Source organism: Pieris napi, chromosome 2, assembly GCF_905475465.1.
Source record: "Pieris napi chromosome 2, ilPieNapi1.2, whole genome shotgun sequence".
Lineage (NCBI taxonomy): Eukaryota > Metazoa > Arthropoda > Insecta > Lepidoptera > Pieridae > Pieris > Pieris napi.
Window position 1 is genome coordinate 5,352,351 of NC_062235.1, and position 26,024 is coordinate 5,378,374.

The window sequence follows — 26,024 nt, forward strand, 5'->3', positions numbered from 1 at the left end:
CGGTGTGGTGGCCTTTGGTTTACATAAAGTAACAAAAACAAATCCGCATAAGTTTAGAATTCTTTTATTCTATGTAAATGAGATTACTTCGACTTTATAATTCATGGTGTGAGTATAATCGCTTCAGTGTTAAACTAGATGGTGGTAGTGTTGTAAGGATGGATACGTGTTTCGCTTTGATGCTTTTGGCGTCCGCAGCTAGTGGAACTTCTCTTAAAGGTTAGAGAAATTAAAAACTGAAGTTATTGTTAACAAAATTAAAAGTTAAAATAGGTAAATTTTTATTTATTTCATGAATTTGAGGAACTTCTTTTACTAATTATTATTTCTTATTATTGATTAGGAATAATAATATAATTGTTATTATTTTAGATTTTCAAAAAAAGGAATATATTTATTTAAGTTTACTTGTTGTACTCTTTTTTATTATATTGTTAACGATTTATAGAAATTCATAAGTGGTTTTGCTTTAAAACCTCTACTGGTTCTTAATTTAATATTTTAATGATCAGTTTTTTAATTTATAGTTTATTTTTGCCAAAAGATGGAAATGAACATAAAAATCATTACATTGTAATGCGATTTTAGATTATAAAATTATAAATTGTTTACGTTAGATGAAATAGGAGATCCATCTTTAATGCAATCTGGATGGACCAATTTAGAAAAAGATTTTTTGTGTAATTGCTCAAACAAAAATATTTTTTAAATGTTTGAAATATACTTTGAAGGTGATTACAAACATTTTCAACATAGGGTTGGGATCTGATCCATAGAAATGTTTAAATTAGACACGCAATTTATATTAAAGCATTTTATATATTAGATAATCTCTACTGATATAATAATAGTCCAGTCGCGCTATAGCTGACCGTATCCCATATATACGAAAGATATCTGGCTCTGCAGAAAAATCTTGTACCAAGGCGACTGCTGTTTCATATTAAAGGCTTCTGAGCTGTTTATTGAACCGCGTAAATAGGTAGAAATTACTATCAGCTAGTTCCGGTGAAAATGGAGGATATTCCTTAACGGCAGCCAACGCTAGTCCAGACTTCTGCGCGGGGCGTTATCTTTAGCGAGTTTGCCACGCCGTTTACAGTTGGAGATGACGAACCAGTAGTAGTAGTTCATGCTCCTCAACTCCCAACTTTACTCTCAAGTCTTGATTTACCAGCTTCAATTAACGCAGTCAATTTTTTAAGCAGAAATATGATATTTTATTACCTCACGAATTATAATTTTATCAATTTTTTATGAAAATGCCACAAACAAACTACAAAACAAAATTGATTGCTTTTTTATTATTATATTATAAAGTATCTGGGCTATATCTGATAGTTTTTTTTCTTTCCAAGAAGCATGTCTCGCAATATCATGAATCTTCTGCTATCTGACGACATATATCGTAATTTTTTTGGGAATATGCATGCTGGGTTCCTGAGAATTGTCTTTCTAATGTTGCTGTGATCGAACTCACGACCTCACGGTGAGAGTCGCATGCTTAAGCCCAAAGACCAACACTGCTCCGAATAGATTAAAAATAATTTTACTGTTTTCATGCTCAATTAAATAAAAAATATACCATACTTATTTATTACTATTTGATATAACTGCATAACCCCTATATATTATGTATAGGCGCGAAGGTTAAGAAAATAAAATTAATAATCAATATTAATGAGTTTTGATCAAACCAATATTTTATGTCTTCACTTACTGATTTATTCAGAACCAACTAGATGTAACATATTGATCCGCAAAATATTCCATCTTATTTACCTAAAGTTCAATCAATTTTATCTAACAAACACCAGTAATTAATTTGTTTATGTTTTTAGAAATAATATATCTTATTTACAGATGAATACTCTTCAATGCCTCCTCTGTTCCAACTTGATGACTACGATACGTGTCTCGTTAAAAATGGAGTTTTCTGTCTCGGCTCCTTTCAACTCACTATTCCTAAAGACAATGGGTTGACCTCCATAGACAGCCCGAAAAACTTTGGCTACTCATATATAGACTACAGGGGCAAGAAACTCTATGATATCCTCCAGGTAAGTAAACATTCTAATACGGTATACAGAAATCAGTTTACAATTTCTGTCACGTAAACTGTTAAAATTTGATATTGTAGGCCCAAAGGCTTGTCGCTAGATATCGTGCTGGCTATTTTCGCAATTCACGGAATTCGTAGTAAAATAGTTTTGTGATATTTTTAAATACATTTAAAATCTATTATTTAGCCTTTTTGTGTATTGGCAGGCTAACTCCAATGAGAAACTTCGCTTCAATCATACACTAATCCATCGCGGGCTATGCTCAAGCTTGACCTGTTTTGGCAGGGCCGATGGCCATCTATCCAACCGAAAGCAATTCCAGCAGTGTGTTAACGATATTACCAGGTGAGAACGTGTATTCTTATAGTGTATCTTACAAGTTCGGTGGCAGATATGTAAGAGCCTCTGATACAGGTCTCAATATGGGTTAGACGCGACCCTGATCCGCCTGGATTACTGCAAGAGCGCGCAGACACCGCGACGCGTGCCGCCTGATGTCGCCGACCAGGGATTTTTCGCACTATGCGCCGCCCTCCTTGTGGCCAATCTTCTTGGAACTTTTTATGACCTCTTCAGGAATAAAGATAAAAAAGGTATGTTTGTGTATATCCCTAGTACTGTTACCATCGGAGGGTGCTTTTTCAGTGGGAATAAAGGGCCGTGCCAAATCCACACTAAAGTCGTACGATCAAGTAGAAGCCCAATAATTGAGCCTTAAGTTAAAATTAGCCACTGTATTTTTTACAGGCTTTGGAAAAAAATTATATATAATAACTCTTGATGTTTATCTTCATAACATTATTAATATTAATTACTTATTACCTGGTAATTAAAATGTTTTTTAGTACAAAGCATTGTAAGAGGCAGCAAAAAAGGAATACATAATTAACATTAATATTTTGTGTTTACTATTATTATATTATAGATTAAAATTAATTACTGAAACAAAAAAAGGGTGCTTGTACCTACTTATGTAGGCGCGTTATAAGTTATACTTCTTTGGCATTATTAAAAATAGTTTTTGATTGCATGCAAATAATTAATTTCAATTAAATAATTAAAGACTGGAAAAAGAGTCATTATAGTCAATAAAGTTCAGTTTACATTTGAAAAATTAAATAAATAAATATTCTCTTACATTAAGTGTAAGATAAATTCTATTATTATTCGAATGTTGTTTTTTAATTACGTCCAATGCCGTAGCATCTTCCGTGGGCAATTTCATTCTGTTAATTTTGTGACGGTGCGCGCGCATCGTAAAATTTCACTCTCATCAATTTTTCATAACGCGCCTAAAGAAGTATAACTTCAAAAACATACAAACACTTACTTTTGTTTTTATATACTTAAACATACATTTCTTATAAAAAATAAAAACGGTCTAGAAAAAGCTAATAAACGTACGTATATGAAGTTTAGTGAATAAGAAGCATACTTTAACAATAATTATTTCGGCGGGAGTAGAACATTTCTCAGACGTACGCTTAAGTAGTGGATCCTGATCCTCCTGGTGCTTCGACACGGCCTCAATTTATTATATGACACAGTTAAGATAAAAAAAGAATATACCTAATTTCGTCATTTCCCGTTTTTAAACTTCTAGTAATTGACTGTGTTAACCTCCCGGACGCAAACTTAATGCCCTTGCCAAGCAAACTTGCCAACAAACGCACTAAACAGAAATACCCCAAGGTTTTAATAATTGATGCTATCACAAATCTAACTTGTTCTGTCTTCTATTTATTCCTCTCCTTCTAAGTAAACCCTTAACCCTATAATTGTGTAATTTACGAACTGATGAAACTGTATTGTTTTAAAAAAGTTAAACTGGTAAATCCAGCGTAAAACATGCAATCATTAATAATAATTAATTTTTTTATGAAGTTTTTTTGTCCACATGACCTATCTTACTTTGTCATTTATACATGGCCATGGCGAATGGACTATAAGTAATCATGCCATAATTAATATTATGACTTATTAAATTAAATTAAATATTATATTATTTTTATTTATTAATCTTTATTGTTTTTTTTTTAAAGATTTGCCGTACTTGTACAGTTAGTATGTGACTGATTTCTTGAATTTAAAAAATGTAAAGAAATAACCCGTATTTAACTATGTAAGTTAGACTGATCGAAAATCCTTCCTTTAGGTTGGAAGAACTGTTCACGATCCTTCCTCCGTTTTTAGATACTATCCTATAAAGATAAAGGTTCTCTGATTGACATAATTTGATCTTCGATTGCCTACAACAAGATGTTTGTCCTATACTTAATGGCAGATTCAATTTCAATTTCTTTTTCAATTTCCATTGTTTAAAATAGAAAATAATCCAATACTAGCTTACATCTAAAATATTGTGTACGATACGCGATTTATAAATAAAAACTAACATGTTCGTTTGTGTACAAAAAAAAAAACACAATTTCGTTCCGATATTTTGTGAAAATATAAACCTACTGAATAAAGTATATATAGCAAAATGAGTTAAGTTTAGTCAATTAATGAACAAATTTAAATACCTCTCACTTCTTTCTTTATAGACAACCAGCTGCTCTTATCATGGTCTATCATCAACAACTTCAAGAAGCTTATTCACGTTTACCCCAACGAGGACACTCTTGTATCCCGGTTCAACCCCATACATGGCATCAAGTAAGTTTAAGTTAAACAGAAATCTCCATTAATAACTGAATTCAAAAAATAACTACATCATAATTATTATATCTGTAACTAATTATAACGAATTAAAGTTAATAAATTGTAGCTCTCAATTGAAAATGATCGGCAATTCAATAATTGTGTGTCAAATATTAAAAAAACTCGGATTATTATAGCACCTATTTCATATATTTTTCTTACTAGCATGGAATAGAATCTATTTTTAATGGCGTTAAAGTTACTCTTATTCGTGAAATTGTTTGCGAATTGTTTTCAGATCCGTTACTCTTATCGTGGTGATCTTCGCTCATTCGGTGACTGTTTCACACATTAGCTACTTGCACAATCCGGACTTTTTGGAAACAGTAAGTAGTCCGCTGCATTTAATAGCGCACTGTTAATTCTTCTATTATTTCATCAATTTATCTTTTTTATATTGGTGATATTTAAATTTTGAATGTAAATTTAACTATGTACAGTAATATATCAAATATGCCAAAGTTGCTTTTTTTGTAATTCAATTATATTGCTACTGATAATATGTAATATGCTCGTGAAAATAAAATTTATATTATTTATTTTATCATTACTAAAAGTCGTAATGAAATTACTATTGGTTATTAGAAATTATAAAATGCTTTGACTAATTAACTCGAAATAGGTATCTAATATTCATGTTGTATAGAAAAATCATATAAAACATAACAAATCGTGTGCAGGCTGGACCGATATATGATTTTAATATATCCATTTTTTAAAGATTCACTAGAAATTTTCCTTAATCAGAAAAATTTTCTTAATATATTGTTGTTGTTCGTAATAAAAAATTAAATAAATTCTGATCTATATCTAGCAACGGCAGAACCCACTGGCTTTGATTTTTACGAATGGCAGCATCGCTGTGCAGGGCTATATATTGCTATCCAGCTTTCTCTTCATCCACAACTTCCAATTGATGGAATCACGTCACAAGATCTCAAGCATTCAACTTTTCTTCATTATGCTTCTACGAAGAATGACCAGGTATACCGACTTCCCGACATACGGATGTTGCAACGGATGCCATTGTTTGAATATCGATTGAAACACATTTTGTGTATGCGTGGGCGAAGGCACAGGTCACATTTTGCACTGATGAAAGATTAATGCTTAATTTTACCACCGTTCTGTGACTGTTTTGCACACATATAATACACACATGTAATACAAAAACTTAAATAAGGCCGGTATGGGGCCGTTCAACTATTATCTAAGCAGATTTACTGCAATTAACCACCCCCCACCCACTCTTGTCAGCAAAGTAAGCAAAGGTCTCAAAAAGAAGAGAGTACATAAATTATTTTTTTAAAAATAATAAAAAATATTATTTTGTAGGAATTTGTATAAAATTATTTTTTTGTAGGAATCCTGGAATATGTGAAAAAAATAAATAATAGTGTCTATGTAATCACCAAATAAGAAAATCAAAGAACCTCCCCTATAATGCTTACGTAATGCTTAAACGGCCCCTACCTGATATATTAAAACAAACCTTAGAGTATATAGCTAGCTTATATGTATTTATGGATTTGTTATTATAGTAGGTACCGTGTAAACGCTTTATAACGGTGACTCTCTATAACGTAAAGACGAGTTAAATTTACTTGGTTTAACACAATACGCATACATTAAATCTTCCCTCTGTATAACAAATAAAAATGCTCGGTCCCGTGAAATTCATTATAAAGAGCATAACGAATTTACACTGTATTTATATTATATATATTCCAGAATATTACCTGTATACATGTTCATGGTGTATTTCACGGCAACGTGGAGCCGATTTCTGGGTGACGGTCCACTATGGATCCCGATCATGGATAAGGAGGCTCAACTCTGCCGGCTCAAGTGGTGGTCTCACGCACTCTTCATACACAACCTTTATCGCCCTAACGATCGTTGTCTACTGCAAACATGGTATTTTTTTATAAGTATAACTTTATCCCAACACTTTTTGTTGAAAGTCACAATACGTTAATTAAACTGAGCAGTTAAGATAGCAGCTGGGACCTCTGTCCATCCTAATCACAACAAGACCTTGTGGTGCGATATCATATCTAAATGTCTCCTATAAAAACTCCGAAATGAGCTAATAGTATGGTGGATAAATAAAAATTGTTTTCAGGTTTGTTGCAGTGGATATGCAGCTGTATGCATTAGCTATTCTACTGGCATTAGTGCTAAGCCAACGGAGGAGAGCCGCTATTAAAACGCTTCTGGTTATGTTCGTTGTCGCCGTTCTGTGTATTTTCGTTGCTGCTTATACATACAACTTAAATGCTATGTTTTTCATCTCGACCCCTGAGTAAGTTTGAGAGTGTTCATGAATTCATATAAACATAAACAGACGAGATCTTTGCAGCGAGTATAAGAAAAATGTAAATAATTTTAGTACTACAAAGGCGTCAATTTACGTACTTATTTAATAAAGTATCAAATGATACAGTGCTAACTGATTCATATAAACACCTGTAACGCCGGTAGTTCTTGTACTCTAAGAATTAATCACAAATACATTGTGTTAATATGTAAAATATCCGAATACTTTATTTGTCCTTACTGAATAGATATGTGAGGAAATTGTTCCACGGAGAACCGTCTTTTAACTGGTTGTATTCCGCCCCTTGGGGAAGTTTGCCCGCCTCATTGCTAGGCGTGATGCTCGGATTCCTATATTACAATCTACGGGAAGACAAAATCAATTTGCAAAACTACCGAGTAAGTTTAACCTTATTTTCAATATCGATAGTACCTAGTAGAAGATCTATCTAGTAGATCTCGATATGTTTCACTGGTTTAAATTTATTTAAGAAATCTCAAAACCAAATGGGACAGTTTATGCAACCAAGACTTTGGCTAAGCTATGCATTAGAGATTTTGTAAATCCATAACCGGAAAAAACAAATAAAGTTTATATAAATGTTACTGTGGTAATTCCTATTAGTTCTGTTTAAATGCTATATTTATATCCATAATAGGCATGGAAAGTAACCTTAACATTGTGATGAAACATTTAACAGTTTTTAAGTTTGTTCAGTGCACTAATATTGCATCGTATTTTGCAGTGGTTCCGAGTACTATACCGTATCTCCATAGTCGGCATTTTTGCGTGGATGCTAAGCGCGTATCTGCTGCCGCAAAAGCCGTCTTACCTTCTCACTACGGTCTATGCAGCTATTGACAGACCTATCTACGCCATATTCTTTAGTGTTATATTGTTGGGCTCTATATATCGGATTGATCGTAAGTACTGAGTTTAAAATATGTTAAATAAAAATCAATATTTATACAATAAAACACCTATGAATTGTATAAACATTAATAAACGTAAACCACGTAGTAAATGGCTTTGGGCGCCCGATGCACGCGTTGTTTAATTCGTAAGTTAAGATATTATTATATTTAATTTTTCATAACATATATGCAATAAAGTGTTAATAAATAAAAATACTTAAAAAAGCTAGTTTCTCTATAAAAATTACCGGATTATACCAATTTTTATAGAGAAACGAACAAACGGGCAGCATGCTCACCTGATATTAAATAATACGAAGTACGTTGCTTTGAAACAGTCAAATTTCCTTTTGCAGAATTATGGTGGCGCTTTATGTCGTGGAGTGGTTGGCAGGTATTCGGCCGTATGACACTTTGTATCTATATGATTCATTGGAGTTTTAACTTGCTGCAGATAGCCTTACAGACCAATACCAATGAAATGTCCTTCTTTAAAATTGTAAGTCAAATAATTTCTAAAACGTAACATGTATGCGTAGATCTCATGTTGAGTGTAATAAATGTGTAGAATTTACGTAGAAATCATCAAAAGAAATAAGTATTCTCCGTAAAAATAGTCCTCTTATAGCTGGGGAGCCCAAGAGGGGATTTCGGGATTTACTCCAGCGTTGCAGATAATTATACCTTGTACCCGGTTAAGTATCTCTACCAAATATGAGCTCCATATATATGGCCACCCGTCAAGGAAAAAGGATCAGATTAGTAAAAAAAAGTTAATGATCAGACTTTCTAGAGCGCATCAGCATAAGTTAGGCTAAGTTAGTTACATGCTAAGAATTGTATATTTCACTAATCTGACAATTTGTAAGTAACGTAAAGAAAGGGGAGGGCTGTAAAGTTGTAAAAAAAAACGTCATCTCAACATTCTCGAGCGTAGCAGATTTTTTTTTATTTTGAAGGAAATAATTATTCAAAAATGACGAAAAATAAAAACCTGACGATTTCTACAAGTCGAAGTCAGAAAAATTCGTCGATAAAGTTTAACACGTGCGGCTGCGTGATGCCTATATTAGTTTAAAAATATTAACTATGAGTAATATTAACATAAAGTGTGAATTTTATGGTGAAACTACTTTGCAAAAATCTTACATTATAAACTTTATAAAAATGTATAAATATTTTAGAATATCGTCAAAGTAAACCGGTTCTTCAGGTTAATTTTTATTTTTTATTCTTTTTAAGCATTTTTTTAAAACTATTATATCATAAATACAAGTTCTACTTGCACAACATACACTTATTACAATTTTCAGAGCTTGTCAATCAATTAAGTTCAATGATTAAAAAAAAAACATTTTTTTGCACAGTCTAATAACGACCGCGCGCTTGCGTCACATTCTTATCGTCAGATTATTAGATGGGAGCTTTGTTTAGGTTCACTTAACACCCCCTTACAAAATCTGACGCACTCGATATAATTTTTTTTTTACATTTTCAACACTTACGTACGACCACCCCCACCACGCAAACAATCAGATTAACATACGTACATTATTCAAAATACGTAGGACATGGATGCTATTAATATCTGACGCGCTCGAGTATGTCTATGGCACAGTTTTTTTTTACATTTTTGAAGTCTAGGTTTTTTTATATAACATTTATTTTCTTATAATTATCAAAGCTTCGCAACCCAATTGGTCTCTATGACGCTCGAGTAAATCCCCATTTAGCATCGTGGGCCCCCTACTTTAAGTCATATTGTCATTATAGTTGGAATTGTAGTTATGTAATTACTACAAATAGATCATGACGCTAAATACTACTACTCTAATAACGAGTGGTTATTAAATACCTATAGTATCAGAATACATAAACGGTATTGCGGGATATTGGCACGAATTTCTTTCAAAAATACCGTAATGATTTTATAAAATTCCAGGGATAACAACTAGGCATTAATCAATATTTTATTTTACAGGGCGGACACTGGTTTGTTACAATATTTATGACCTGCATTACTTCAATCCCGCTACACATTATGGTGGAAAAACCGATTCAAATGTTTTTGCGAGCATCTTTAAATATTTAATCGTAAGTATTCTGATTAAATACCTCTAAATACCTAGACGAGGTACTACATTCGTAGATGAATTAGTAATGAATTTTGTACCAGTATTTTGCCGTTTTTTGGCTTTGGATTGGGTAAAGGAAAAATATATTTATACAACGTTTTTTAAACGTAATGGCATTTATTTTTCTACTTAAAGAATGTCAGTGTCAATATGCATATTAACACAAAAGTTCAAGGAAAATGTTAATAATTAAGAAACCCTTTTTTCCATACAAACAAATTGAGGTAAAATGAGTCAAGTGATTTGCAAACTCATTCATACTAGACATTGGTGAAAATCGTCAACGCCGCCCATTTTCGTGCTAGTTCGGTAGGATTAAAAGAATCTCGCAACCGGGACGTACATATTATCGATTGTTAACTTTTTAGATTCTCAGAAGTGTCGTAAAAAGATTTCAATAAAACTTAACTATACCTAATGTGTGCCGTGAATCTAAAACAGGTTATCGGTTATCTTTCCTTTTGATAGGGTGGACTAGTGGCTAAAGCAATTAATTAAAATGCAAAATAAATTTTAAAACATTGTGTTTACTTGTATGAGAAAATATATGAACTGAATTAAATGACACCGCATGTAAAAATAAAATAAAGATATTCCAAATTTAAATGCAGTGCATCATAGACAATTATATGTGGACAGCACCATGACCTTCCAACACTTTTGACAACAATCGGTTCCTATCTCTGTCTCTATGCTCTCACTCCTCTCCTCCGTCCTCCCAGTTTCTAGAAGAAAATATTCCTTTCGTTCGTTGTCAGTTACCTTTCCCTTCACTTTCTACCTTCCTTTCTATTGGAGTGATTCAAAACTTTTTTGCAATAAGAAAAGTGATGGTTTTCTATAAAAAGTCTATGGCTATGGTTATAGTTACAATATATATACAATTGATTGATAATTTATTCTAACATTATATTTAACTTGTTTCAGAGATTCGGATTGTACAAAGCTTTAGTACAGTATTTAGTTATAAAACATGAATTCCGGAAACGGAAGCAGAAAAAAGTTCAAAGAGTTTGTGTAGATTTAACTTCTATAATTATAAGTGTAATATAGCATATTTTGTATAATCTATATAAATAAAAATGAATCGTAGAATGGTTTGCTAAGCGCAAAATTCGAAGGCGGCTGGATTCGAGTATTATATAGTATTTGGTGTAGACACGTTTGCCGGTGGTGTTCTAAAGTTAAAAATAATAAATGGCTCCAATATTAGTCTTCCCTCCAACTTCGACTTTGTTTCCTTTAGAGTAGAGACTCTTGGGCCGTGGGGTTCAAGTGCACAGGCGCTAATATTAAGATTTAAGTTGACTCCTGGTAAATAGTACCGGTAACCCCAGAGCTGGTGCTTTCCTCGCTCAACGAATAAGTATCGCAATATAGCGAGGAAATGCTGCCAGCGTTAAAGGTACACTGCCACGGGGACCAAATTTTTAAATTTTCTTTTTATTAATTTTTAATTATTTTTATTATTACTATGTAGGTTAAGAAAATTGTAACCGAAATAACATTGTTAGACATGAGAAGTTTTCATATGTAGCCCATACAACACACTAACAAGTAGCTAACACTTTATAGTTTTAGCCTAATCACTTGGTCTTTAAGTCGTAAACTACTTAAATACCAAAGGGAATCCAGTCATCAATCCAGAAATGTAGAGCCTTTGTAGATAATTGTAACCAAAGCACAATAAGGCCATCTGAGCCGAACCACTGAATAACATACTTTAAAGGCAAGTGGTTAGATAATGAAGGTGAATTTATTAATAAATAATACTTATAATTAATTGTTCTACATTTATTTAAGGCCCTATTCCAGCACGAATAGCTGTGTGTGAGCTGGAGCACTGAGGCACGCCGGCCCGTAATAATAATTAGTTATGTAAAACGTTAACTTAAATTAATGTCTTTTATCAATTTTTGTTCTGAAACGAAACTTGGCTTGCGATAAAATATATCGTGTAAATTTCAAAATCATGTTCCATATACATTTTCGTTATAAAATGAATTCAAAGTGTCAAAAATTGGATACGTTTGGTTTTTTTTATCGAGATATAGATAGGTCCTTAATCATGTTACTACACTATTGCAGTTTACGTAAGTTAAAATATCTGTTCGATAGAGTAATAATTATAATATAATACTTTTTAATTATTATACTTAAGATTAATTGTTTAGAACATTTTAGAAGTTTAAGAATAGATGATTTAGGATGGTTTTTAAATGTTTCTCACAGTTAAGGATCTTCGACATAAAGTTATGGAATTTGCTTCCCTACCCCATACCTACCTCTGTAATATCTTTTAAAAGCCTTATAGATAACTCTTAGCCATATCCTTTCCATCTGTTCAATTGTGACTTTTGTAATTGTATAATTTTTATTGTATTTTGAAATTGTGGTTCATGATTCTTCTCCCTTACTAGGGATGCCTCGAAGGAAGCGATAAGGACGCTTGATACTTTTTTAATAATGTACGTTATCTATTACTACATTATTATTAATACAACAAATTCTTAATAAATAAATAAAATAAGCAAAAGCAAAATGTCGGCGTTTGAGCGCCTCAAATATATTCAATGAAAATTTAATATACAAATTAATATAAAACTATGTTTGTGTACGTAAAAAAGATGTTAATGGCTAATTAAAGTTATACAAAAAGTACGCATATATTAGAAAAAGCAGCAGCTTTTGCAATGTCTCCTTCTACGCTGCATACCAAAGGTAACATAATTGTAACGTGAATGACCCAAAGTTAAAGTTCTTGAACTTTGAATATTAAATGTCATTATTTTGCTATCATTTGTGTTTCTATATGCCTAGAGAAGCTCGTAGAAATTTTTGTACCGGCATCTCGACCAGTAAATGGAGCGGTATAGACGTCAAATATGTCATTAAAACCGTCACGAGCCAGTGACCTAACTGAAAAAATATAGATAGAATTAAGGGGTTAGCTTTATATCAAAAACAAAACATTTAATAGCCCTAGTTTCTGATATGATAAAAGCCAAATTAAACACTAGTTCATACTACTTAAGAGAAGATCACCAGTTAAATAAAGGGTAGCACAATTTTACACTTATTTCTGCTTCGATTAGGTCAGATAAGAGGGTAAACCTGCAAATATATAATCATTACTTACATTTTTCAAAACAGATACCTCGTTGACATTAGTCTGTAACGCAATCTGCATAAGGTTGAAAGTCCAGTGTACCATAAGAATGCAAAGAGACATGCGACCTAACAACTGCCAACCACTCCAAGACATGGCGCGCCAATATATATCTGAAATTCGTGGTTTTACTGTTTAAATATTTTGAGAGTCTCTATAGCCACAAAACTATTTGTAAACAACGTTTTTATTAATAACAACCATGTTTTTATTTTAAAAACAAAACAATTTTAAAAAATACAGTATTAACTTAAGTTTATATATAAATTTTGTAAAGGCTTTATATGATTCAATCAGACTACTACATAACACTCATATAAGATAATAACATCTTGTCTTTAGCCTAAAAACATCCTCAAAGGTTTCATCTGCTTGGCCCTGAGATTTAAATAAGTGATATATATGTGACTATTGCAGTTCATTTAATGAAGTGAATTGTGAGTTGAAATCACGAATTATCACTATCGTACGACTTTAGCTTCTCTACGCATGTATCATATATCACGACGACGATCACTATATTAGGATTTTTAGATTCAAAAGTAGCCCTTTTCAAATAAAAACCATCGTTAAAGAAACTTCTTTACTCTTGATCGTCGCAATTGTAAACTTGGAATATAAATAGTTTTAAGCATGAAAATACTTACTATCAATGCGGTAGATAAAACCCAACAGTACTATACAAAAGATAATACATATGATAGGTTTATCGAATGCTGCGTAAAACGCAGATACTAAACGACTGGGCTCATCAGGTAGAAAATACCCAGCGTAGACCCATCCAAAAAATCCCGGCACTGACGCTCGATATACTATTTTGAACCACTGTAATAAAAGATATTGCACCTATTAGACCAGTGCAGATAGCCTTTAAAATAAATAAAAAGTGAAAAAAATTACAGTAAGATGAAACCCATTAGAAAAGGAGGGGAATATGATCAAAATGAAAGGAAAAATAAATTACGGTCGATCTGAGGTCGGGAAGGGTTAGGGGGGGGAGTTTTAAGGGTAAAAAACGGTTTATCTCGATTTCCGGCAAAACTAAAAGTCCTATCGAAGAAAGTTAAATGGCAAAGTTGTAGGCAATAAAAAGATCTACAACTTTTGTATTTGCAAATTTTTCACATAACCTCAAAATTTAGGTGAAAAATTCAAAAAACCAACTTTTTGGTTTTTATTTCTATCTTATACAAAAATTTATTTTTTTAAACGAAATTTGGTGAAAACTTACCTTATTATGTCCCAAATATACTGTAATTTATTTGATTAAAAATATTTATTTTTTCACCTTATTACGAATTAATATCGAAAAAACACCCTAATTTTCAATCGAAAATTCTGACGTCAAAATTTCAGCTTTTTTCAAAAAGTTGATGTGCTTTCAGTGCGTTGAAATCTCTACTTTCCTACGGTAAAAAAAAATATATATATTACCATAGTAAATCTTCTCGGAAAATGCAAAAAATCGTATGCAGTAACGCCCAGACCCGTCATCCCCTTCCCTACTTCTCTATGATATTATTTCGATATTAATTCAAAATACGGTGAAAAAATAAATATTTTTAATCAAATAAATTACAGTATATTTGGGACATAATAAGGTAAGTTTTCACCAAATTTCGTTTAAAAAAATTAATTTTTGTAAAAGATAGAAATAAAAAACCAAAAAGTTGGTTTTTTGAATTTTTCACATAAATTTTGAGGTTATGTGAAAAATGTGTGAATACAAAAGTTGTAGATCTTTCTATGACCTACAACTTTGCCATTTAGTTTTCTTCGATAGGACTTTTAGTTTTGCCGGAAATCGAGATAAACCGTTTTTTACCCTTAAAACTCCCCCCTACCCCTTCCCGACCTCAGATCGACCGTAATTTATTTTTCCTTTCATTTTGATCATATTCCCCTGCTTTTCTTATGGGTTTCATCCTACTGTAATTTTTTTTGGTTTCAAAAATTATCGGCACTGGTCTATATCAAGTTTGTTTAGTGTCATTTGAAAGATTATTTATAGTATTTATGCAACCGAATTCCACTGCTAGAACTTTGATCTTTTCAAGTTAAAATGCTAGAGTATAATAGTACAATTGTCAAGATTAAAGGATTATTATATATCTAAAATGTTCCAAATAATATATACGTATAATAAACCAATGTTGCTAAGCTCCCATAGGACAGCCTCTATCCTTGTCTTAAGGTTCAGATATCTTTAGACCTTGGGGTGTTCTTGGGCACATGAATAATATTCAAATTCAAAAAAGTTTTTTTGTGGTAGGTCCATAAATTTAAAAGAAATAATGATTACCTTATACTTGTGTAAGTCGATTTTATTATTGCGCATTTCGTAGTACAAGTAGGCCATCGCTACTCCTAGTAGAGAGGCGGGAAGGCTGGCCCACGGTGCGGTATACATCCATTTAAAAGACGGCATGCCATAATGTAGTTTCTTCAAATATCTTAACAGTAAATAATAAGGTTAGTTTTACTGTATGAGAATCGCAAAGTGAGCCGTTTTGGCCTAGTGGCTTCAGCTTGCGACTCTTATGTCTGAGGTCATAGGTCTCCAGCCAACCAATGGACTTTCTGTCTATGTGCGCATCTAACACTGGTGAAGGAAAACATCGTATAGGCATATCCCAAATACAAAAATCTACGACCTGTGATACACCTTGTCTATGAAGTAAAAATTATCAATGAAACGGATAAAAAAAACTAAGAAACTAAGAACGAAGTGAAACTTCTTTATGACCTTATTTTTCGAAAAATGATCTACTATATGCAACTTTACAGAAATTGGTTAAATAAAGTTTAATTAGATAAAGTTTAACAAAAGGCTTTTATTATCATAGACATGAATACAAATACAATTATTTCATTTTAACTTATTACTGTACTTCTATGTAGTACTAAGATTATTACAGAATTTCATTAATTGTAATAGAATTATTAGTATTACTATCATTGTTATCGTTATTATATATTTTTGTTACTAATGGCTTCGAATGTCTTCGGATCAACCGTGGTAGGGACAAGAAAAAGATGGCGCGTAACCGAAAAATGTGACAAATGTGTGTAAATTTTTTTCCAACGTCGATAAAGAATTTTCACTTCAAAAGATGGCGCGTAACGGAAAAATGTGACGCGTAACGAAAAAATGTTACACTAAATTTTTTTCCAACCCCGATAAAGAAGTTTCACTTCAAAAAGAAGCAGAGTTTAGACTTCAGACACAAGTTTGATCCAGTATGGATCGACAACTGCCCGAGAAATACCTGCATGGCCAGTGTAAAGAGTATGTATGTGCCCCTGTGCTGTCGTGCGCAGAGCAAGGAGCGGTACGGCTGTGGAAGGCGCGTAGTAGGCAAAGCACTTTGTATCTAGCAATAATCCGACGAACCCAAAAGAGGGTCGACGGAGACTTGGTAGTTCTCTGGATGTAAGGTCCGACAAAGATGGTTTGTGACTATCTGGTATTTGCGTAATTGCGGGAATTTGTGTTAGGTCATATGCCAAAGTAATTTCATAAAAAGTATGTATAAATAATGTTCATTATAGGTACATTGTTTGGTTAGGTATTAAAATTGTAATTACTTACTCAGGATTAGTCAAATACAAGCTAGCCTTTAAATTGAAAGTGTACGCAGCGACGAAGTTACAAAGTATAGTGACCAAAAACAATAATGGTATAATTTTGATCACGACTTTTGTCCAACGAGTCAGTGCAATCGCCAGCACGATTGTTAGTGCATACAGCTGCATGTCTACTGCAATGAACCTAAAAACCGAGTTTCACTTAAATATGAAGAAAAACCTGCTAATACAGCAAACTAAAATTTCTATATTTAAATTCAATTTAAATAATCAAAATACAATAAAATTTATTTAGATTAGACCGAGCTGTCTTAAGAGAATTTAAGATCACTGATATTAACCTAAAAAATATTAATAGAAAGTTTAAGTTCGCGATTTTAACGTTTTGGTTACAATAGAAGCTTCAAAATTGAATTGGCTAAAACAATTATTTCAGGATAAACTCATACCACGTTTGTATCAGACAGCGATCGTCAGGGCGGTAAAAGTTATTTATGAAGAGCGCGTGGGACCACCACTTCATCCGGCAGACCTGAGCTTCCTTCTCCATAATCGGAATCCACATCGTGCCGTCACCTATGAAACGACTCCATGTTGCCGTAAAACCCACCATGAACATGTATAGTGGTAATATTCTGGAATGTACGTATCAGGAATTATGACTTTTGAAGGTAAAGCCGTAAGATAGGGTATCTCTTTAATTTTCGGCTCACATTCGTTATTATAAATAATCCTATTTAGCTAAGCGTTAAATAAGACATTACGGCTATGTTATTGTTTGCCAATACAATATAACATAAATAGTTTGGAAAATCCAAAAGTGCACGCCTCATAGCGGTCATTCACATTTAAAAAAAAGAAAATCATTAGTTTACTTTTTTTTTTATTTTTACTTCTTACTACTTACTTAATATAATAAAAAAATATATAGTGGCGCCGTAACTCTAAGGTGAGGAAAAAAAATATACTAAAATAAATGTATATATAGATATACAAATACACAGTCGTATTTTAGTTTTTTACAAATTATAATTAAACGACAGTACTCAGAACGCTAATATTAACTAGGAATCAGCCCAGGGTATAACTTTATATAATAAGAAAAAAAGTATTCTGGTACGATACATTTTTCGACCAATTTCTCTGCCACATACATGGATCCATAAACACAGACTGACGGACGTCCAAGAACAATTGATTTTAATGTTATTGTTGTTTTTTGACATGTCGAGAGTAGAGCACTGTGAGGCGTGCAAAATGGGGTTGGTGGATAATACTAAAGCATAAGGCTATGTTCAGATGGAAAAAACTTGACGCGCGTTTTCAAATCGCGCGACTAGACATTGTGGTATTTTCATACAACTGTTCACATGAGCGCGCGTTAACGCGCGTCAACGCATGTCAACGCGGCGCTCAGAGAAAAAGTCTCTAGACGCAGGTGATCGCGCGTTGACGCGCGCTTTGATATTAATGTCCGTTTGCTGTTCAGATGAGCGCGCGCTTTCATCGCGATCGCATGTAATTTTGTTAATTTTCGTAATTATATTTTGTTCTCGCATTTAAAATGAGTGAAATTGAAGATATTGACATCGACTTACTAATCGATGAAGTAGAAAAAAGGCCAGCAAGTTGGAATATAGCAAATTTGTATAAAAAATATAATATAATTTGTATTTTTTTTTCAAAATTGGATGAACCCAATGTGTACGTTTTCTTTTTCTATATTTTTCTTTATAATATAACCACAAAATAATAGCCTCTTCCACGTCCATTTTCTACGTTCTACCGAACTAGACTGACGAGTACTCTCGCAACGCGCGTTAGCGCTCATCATCTGAACGCTCTTCAAATTTGATCGCGCGTTGACGCACGTTAACGCGCGTTACATGTGAACATAGCCTAAAGTAGCTTAAAGAAATTTTTTATCCTAAAACATAAACAAATTGACAGTCTACGTTTGCATAAATAGATAGGTACACAACTACTGGAGGTGTGATTAATTTGACTTTGTATGTAAGGATATAAACAGCTAAAGATTAAGGCGGATAATGATTTTATTGAATTTAATTCAAGGCTGAGATTTTTTAATTATTTAAATTTGTTTTGAAGTATTTATAAGTTTTTATAAGAATGTAAGTAATGTAAATTATATAAAGATCATTATAATCCTTCTACCTATTCGGGGCTTTAATTTTTTTTATAAATCGTGAATTTTGTCTAAATAATAAGACTAAACATGTAGTCTTATTATTTATTCTTAGTATTTTATTATAGTCTTAGTATTTTACAATATAACTATTCTATACAAAGGCGACCACAAGCATGCCATTTATTTTCCTACAAATGCATTTGAATGTATGGAAAGCGAATAATATAATTTTTTACTCGTATCGATATACGAATACTTGAGAGTTCAAATCAAAATGTTTACTGACTAGAGAACGATATAATACTTGGAAAAAGCATGTCCCTACTAACGTACCCACCAAATGCATTTTTTATTATAAATTTATATATAGCAGACCTTGCAATGCGTCGTAGCACCAGAACAAAGAATATGAGGACGGGAGATCGCTTCGTGTATTGCCCACCCAGGAGTAGGAAATGATGGACGAAGATAAAACTGGAGAGCACTAAGAATGGTTGTACGCCCTGGCTGCCGTTCATCAGAATCATGAATGCTGGATTCAGCCTCATCTATTGCAAAGAAATACAAGTTCTTCATATCGTATCTTTCCGCTACCGAAAATCCGCTATACTAATCTTCTTTATATTCTTTAATGACAGTGTTTACTTTTCATGTATACATTGTCATTCAAGAAGATTTAAGAAAAAAATGTTAATAATAGATCCCCTAGAAGTCAGGGATATTTTAAAGTCTACGATATTTCGTGGTGCTACGGGGTATTAACTAAATATTTACAGGCAAGAGACAGCACGTTTCATGAATTTAACGATTTTTTTTTTCAAGAAAACTTCCAGATGTGACCTGGAGGTCTTTCATATGCTAGTTAACTGCTAGAGTTATCCTCTAATTAACATGTTGCTCCAGCACCTGGCAGCTGTGAACACTGGACATTCCAGAATAAAGTGTTGGTTGGAAACAAATGAAATCGATATAGACATTCGGCAAACACACAATGTTCTGTCAGAATTTGAACCTTTTTTTCTTTGAGTAGCTTATGAGTGTCTTTACCATTTTTTATGAAGTTTTTTATCAAGCTTACAGTTAGGCCTTCAGGTCAAGTATAAAGACTAAACCAAGCCTTAAGTTAAAATAACTCACCGATTCTTGTGCTTTAGGGTTGTAAAGGTATGCAATATGTATCGCTATTGCTGAATGACCCATCAATATAAATAGCAGGATAAATGATCTGAAATATTTATTATATGACAATGAACAATTAAAATATGCGAGTCTTAAAAATATATTAAAACTTTCCTAATAAAGGTTTAAATGCATCAAATTACACTTCAAATATGAACATTGTTCTAAATTGCCGATAAGCCATCCTACTAAATATCCAATCGAACCGTTCGCCATTCTTCCTCGTTAGCAATTAACTAATAGTGTACTCTCGATGACTCTAACAGTAGTTTTTTTTTTTAATTTTAGTTATAGTTTTTTAATAGACAACGACTTTTTGCTAGCCACAACGCTTGATATTTATTTTTTTCTAGAATATCTTAAATATTTTAAAAAGGATGTCTTACTTTATACCATGTATGGAGTTGAACCGGGACACGATGGTGTCTTCGTTGGGGTAAATATGAGTGAAGTTCCTGTAGTTGCTTATAAGAGACCACGATAATAGAAGCTGGTTGCCTTAAAACATATTGAGTTATAATTTACACATAGATTGCAGCACACACAAAAATATGAGGGCTTAAAAATTTAAAAAAACTACCTTTGTTTGTCTTATCCCTAAAAACATCGTACATGGTTCCGAGCACATTTGCCGCAAGCAGCGCGATGCAGAGAGCTAAGAAAATATCGTCAGCAACATCACGCGGTACGCTCGTGGGTGTCTGCGCATCCTTGCAGTAATCCAGGCGTAGCATGGAAGCTTCTAAGCCATATTGAGACCTATGACAAACACACGTACATCTGTATCTTCATAAGAACAAAGTATTTCGTCGGCGTAAAAACGTTTGAGCAATGGTAATGATTATAATGTGGAAACCCTATATGTATCGTTGCGATACAATATCGATTAATTTTATTCGTATTTAATAAATACCTTGTGATGTTATTAACGCACTGCTGGAATTGCTGTTTAGGGGACATTGGAGTGTTAGAAACGTCGATGCAGCTCGTGCTCAGACACAATCCTCGATGCAGCTGTGTATGGTTGAATCGATATCTCGTATTGGAAGAAACCCACTAAAAATGCATTTATATATACTTTTTGCACAATGTTTAAATTATAAATGAATATAGGGTACCTGTAGAAGTCTGTAAAGTTGGTTGTCATTAGGTGCTGATAAGTGAAAGGAACCCAGGCAAAAAGTTCCATTCCTAACCAGGCACGCGTCATAATCGTCCAACTGGAATAGCGGTGGCATCGCGTAGTATAAATCATCTGAAAATGATTTCAGCTATGTAATATGTTCAAATTTGATTATCTTTATTCGTTCATAATATATAAAATATACGTATAAAAAAGGAAAAAACATAATAGGATTAAAATAAAGTATGATAACGTCGGTATTATCAATTACAAATTACTTTCATATTAATATGTTTGGACAAAAACATCTATTTAACATATTTCCTCATAGCATACAAGGTAAATCTTATAATTCATGATGTGCATATGAATTTCTTTTTTCTTTTTATCCATTAGAGATCGAGGTCCGAGAAAGATATAAAAAATATATTCCTCAGAATGAGCCACCCGTTTTATTTAACGTAGTATCACGTGGCATTCAAAAAAAATTAAATAAAAGTTAAGGCAAACTGATACTTGCTATTTCAATAAAACTCATATCATTTAAGTATGTCTGACTTAAAGTCTTGAAACGAATACACAAGGGAAACTATTTGTCTAAGCGACCTTAAATGATTGCTGCTTCTGTTTTATATATGTAAAAATGTAATTCAGCGAAAAATACATCTCGTTCATAATCCTGCTTCGTATAGACGGCAGGAATCGTCAATAAAACTAAATAACTTACCAGTTATATCATTGACACTTTTCAAATGAGAAAATTTCAACGTTTGTGAAATAACTATGTTAGACTTCGAAGAATTATTTTTCTCTATTATTGCATTGATTTTATCGGGTATCCATTTTTGTGCACTGGACTTGTTGGATAAGAAAATCTGTTCTGGACAGACGTCATGCTGATCTAAAATGAAAAAACACATAAAAAAGTAATATCGAAGTTACTCAAATAACACGCACAATAACAGATAGCAATTTTTAACCACAAATTGCATTTTTAATCATATATTGCAATGCCTGGTGTAAACCTTATGGTGTATTTATAAAATCTGTGTAAGCATTATTATTTATAAATTTTAATATTTTTGTGTTTGCGTTTCCCCATTTTTAAAACTAAGTACGTATTACATTGTATTGCGGTGCTGTTTATTTGTAGCCCACAAAGTCTCTGTAAAGGCTTTCGAGAGTTCTTAAAGCTATTTTGACGTAGACAAACGAATGCCTGAACTAAAGTGCATAATTACATTCATTACTATTCCATATACGACAGTGTCCTTTCTACAGCACAATTGTTAGGGATTTTAAGCCGTACCGTCCTATAAATTAGGAATTAAAAGCTGCTTTCCAAATGGGATATTTCCCATATCGAACCATGGAAACCTCGGTACTAGACATAACATAGGCAAATAGGTATATTCAATAAAATCTAGCCCTTTACTCTTAAAAGAAACACATACCATTCAACTTTGCCTCTACCACAGTCAATATCACTAACAACAGCCACTTAACCATCTTAAAAAAAACACGCGTGGTTACTGCAGTCACGCAAACTTACGACTCAATTCTATGACCTCGTCCGTCGTATATAAAGTCAAGATTAACTTAAAAAAATTATTAGAATTACGTACCTCGATAAAAAATAATTTTAAGATTTTCCGGACTCCGCTAAACCACTTTTTATTAATTATTGATGAAATACAAATATGAAACATAAGGTTATCATTCTTAAACCTAGTTACAAACTTACACTTTTGAAGCTACGAGTTTCAGGTCAGTCTTATTCATAATTTACTTTAGATTATTTAGATCGCTGCTCTTAAAACGCACGAGGCATGTTCCTGTTGTACTTTAGCACTTTTTATAAGAGAGCCTTGCCTGAATTCTGAGGCGTAGCGTTAGGTGTTGTCCTAAACCTAGTTTCTCTACCAAAATTGGTATAATCAGGTAATTCTTTTATAGAACAAACATGCCCATCTGATATTAAATAATACGAAGTGCGTTGCTTTGAAACAGTCAAATTTCCTTTTGCAGAATTATGGTGGCGCTTTGCGTCGTGGAGTGGTTGGCAGGTATTCGGCCGTATGTCACTTTGTATCTTGATGATTCATTGGAGTTTTGACTTGCTGCAGATAGGCTTACAGACCAATACCAATAAAATGTCCATCTTTGAAATTGTAAGTCAACTGATTTCTTAACCGTAACATGTATGCGTGGATCTCATGTTGTTTTTCATAAATGTGTAGAATTTACGTAGAAATCCTCAAAAGAAAAAAGTCTTCTCTCCGTAAAAATTGTCCTCTTAAGTCATGTTGTCATTATAGTTGGAATTGTAGTTATTACTACTTAATAGAACATGACGTCAAATACTACTATTGTAATTGATTTTATAAAATTCCAAGGATTAAAAGATAAAAACTGGGCGTTAATCAATATTTTATTTTACAGGGCGGACACTGGTTTGTTACAATATTTATGACCTGTATTACTTCAATCCCGCTACACATTATGGTTCATTCATCTTTAAATATTAATTCGTAAGTATTCTGATTAAATACCTCTAAATACCTAGACGAGGTACTACATTCGTAGATGAATTAGTAATGAATTTTGTACGAGTATTTGGCCGTTTCTGTCTTTGAATTGGGTAAAGAAAAATAAACTTATACAACGTGTTTTAAACGTAATGGCATTTCTTTTTCTACTTAAAGAATATCAGTGCCAATATGCATATTAACATAAAAGTAGAAAAAAATTGTTAATAATTAAGAAACCCATTTTTCCATAAAAACAAATTGAGATTGATACTAGACATCGGTGAAAAACGTCAACGCCGCGCATTTTCGTGCTAGTTCGGTAGGATTAAAAGAATCTCACAACCGGAACGTAAATATTATAGCTATCTTTACTTGTGTCGGAATCATAACAAATTAAGATAAATAGGATACGATTGTTAACTTTTTATTTTCAGAAGTGTCGTAATCGAAATTTTCAATAAATCTCAACTATACCTAATGTGTGCCGTGCATGTAAAACTAATATACAGGTTATCGTTTTTTGCTTTGACAACAATCGGTCCCTGTCTCTGTCTGTATCCTCTCTCTCCTCTCCTCCGTCCTTCCAGTTGCTAGACGACAATATTCCTATCGTTCATTGTTAGTTATAGACCAGTGCAGATAGCCTTTAAAATAAATAAAAAGTGAAAAAAATAATAGTAGGATGAAACCTATTGGAAAGGGAGGATAATATTATAAAAATTAAAGGAAAAATAATTTACGGGCGATCTGAGGTCGGGAAGGGTAGTGAGAGAAGTAGGTAAGGGGATGACAGGTCTGGGCGTTACTGCATACGATTTTTTGCTTTTTCTGAGAAGATTTACTATGGCAATATATATTTATTTTTTTACTATAGGAAAGTAGAGATTTCAACGAACTGAAAGCACACCAACGTTTTGAAAAAAGCTGATATTTTGACGGGTGAATTTTCGATTGAAAATTAGGGTGTTTTTTCGATATTAATTCAAAATAAGGTGAAAAAATAAATATTTTTAATCAAATAAATTACAGCGTATTTGGGACATAGAAAGGTAAGTTTTCACCAAATTTCGTTAAAAAAAAAATTTGTAAAAGATAAAAATTAAAAACCAAAAACTTGGTTTTTTGAATTTTTCCCATAAATTTTGAGGTTATGTGAAAAATGTGTGAATACAAAACTTTTAGATATTTTTATTACCTACAACATTGCCATTTAACTTTCTTCGATAGGACTATTAGTTTTGCCGGAAATCAAGATAAACCGTTTTTTACGCTTAAAACTCCCCCCCCCCCGCCCCTACCCTTCCCGACCTCAGATCGCCCGTAAATTATTTTTCCTTTAATTTTTATAATATTATCCTCCCTTTCCAATAGGTTTCATTCTACTATTATTTTTTTAGGTTTCAAAAATTATCGGCACTGGTCTATTACCTTTCCCTTCACTTTCTACCTTCCTTTCTATTGGAGTGATTCAGAACTTTTTTGCAAATAACAAAAGTGATGCTTTTCTATAAAAAGTCTATGGCTATGGTTATAGTTATTGACACAATTGATTGATAATTTGTTAGAAAAAACTAATATCTAAGATTATATTTAACTTGTTTCAGAATTCTTCGGACTGATTAAAAGAATTATATGAATCTAAATATGAGAGATTCGGATTGTACAAAGCTTAAGTACATTATTTAGGTATAAAACATGAATTTCAGAAACGGAAGCAGAAAAAAGTTCAAAGAGTTTGTGTAAGACTTAACTTCTATAATTATAAGTGTAATATAGTAAATTTTGTATAATCTATATAAATAAAAATGAATCGCAAAATGGTTTGCTAAGCGCAAAATTCGAAGGCGCCTGGATTCGAGTATTTTTTTATTTATTACTTGAGTTCTGAGAAAGCTTTTAAAGGAGAGAAAAAATGGAAAAAGTGCTTGGAAAAACCTAAAAAAAACAGATTTTAAGCAAGAGAATGAAAATGTCATTGCACGCAAATTTAATAAGCGTTTACAGTGTATGAAATAAAAGTAAATTTTGCAGGTATGTATTTATTTATTTACACTTTTTATGCACAATTAAATAACAATAATAACAAACAAATAAACTTTAAAAACATGATGCCAAGGGTTACTAAGCAGTCTTAGTATCGATGTATTTTT

At 32.5% G+C, this 26,024-nt stretch overlaps 2 protein-coding genes across 5 annotated transcripts; one reads left to right on the top strand and one right to left on the bottom strand.

The window, feature by feature from the left end:
• Positions 1-25,908, top strand: LOC125062979 (O-acyltransferase like protein-like). Of its 2 annotated transcripts, none has more exons than XM_047669162.1 (14): positions 1-219; positions 1,864-2,060; positions 2,269-2,408; positions 2,478-2,656; positions 4,610-4,721; positions 5,005-5,092; positions 5,581-5,750; positions 6,498-6,683; positions 6,892-7,071; positions 7,334-7,484; positions 7,832-8,009; positions 8,357-8,499; positions 9,982-10,094; positions 25,479-25,908. In XM_047669162.1, exons 1-13 carry the CDS (start codon positions 78-80, stop codon positions 10,090-10,092), a joined length of 1,977 nt encoding a protein of 658 aa, XP_047525118.1. In that variant the 5' UTR covers positions 1-77; the 3' UTR covers positions 10,093-10,094; positions 25,479-25,908. The 2 variants fall into 2 exon arrangements, with proteins under 2 accessions (XP_047525118.1, XP_047525117.1); XM_047669161.1 differs by lacking the exon at positions 25,479-25,908 and adding an exon at positions 11,063-11,918 and having other exon boundaries at positions 2-219.
• On the bottom strand, positions 12,823-22,858 carry LOC125062971 (O-acyltransferase like protein-like). Of its 3 annotated transcripts, XM_047669155.1 has the most exons (14): positions 22,798-22,858; positions 22,071-22,244; positions 21,339-21,475; positions 21,134-21,276; positions 20,801-20,979; positions 20,607-20,718; positions 20,179-20,266; positions 19,417-19,589; positions 17,342-17,527; positions 16,897-17,076; positions 15,607-15,757; positions 13,952-14,129; positions 13,275-13,417; positions 12,823-13,054 (listed from the first exon to the last, which is right to left on the bottom strand). In XM_047669155.1, the coding sequence occupies exons 1-14, from the start codon at positions 22,850-22,852 to the stop codon at positions 12,944-12,946; spliced, it is 2,010 nt and encodes a 669-aa protein (XP_047525111.1). In that variant the 5' UTR covers positions 22,853-22,858; the 3' UTR covers positions 12,823-12,943. The 3 variants fall into 3 exon arrangements, with proteins under 3 accessions (XP_047525111.1, XP_047525116.1, XP_047525115.1); XM_047669159.1 differs by lacking the exons at positions 12,823-13,054; positions 13,275-13,417; positions 13,952-14,129; positions 15,607-15,757 and having other exon boundaries at positions 16,509-17,076; XM_047669160.1 differs by lacking the exons at positions 20,801-20,979; positions 21,134-21,276; positions 21,339-21,475; positions 22,071-22,244; positions 22,798-22,858 and having other exon boundaries at positions 20,614-20,716.
• Positions 25,909-26,024: the final 116 nt, after the last annotated feature.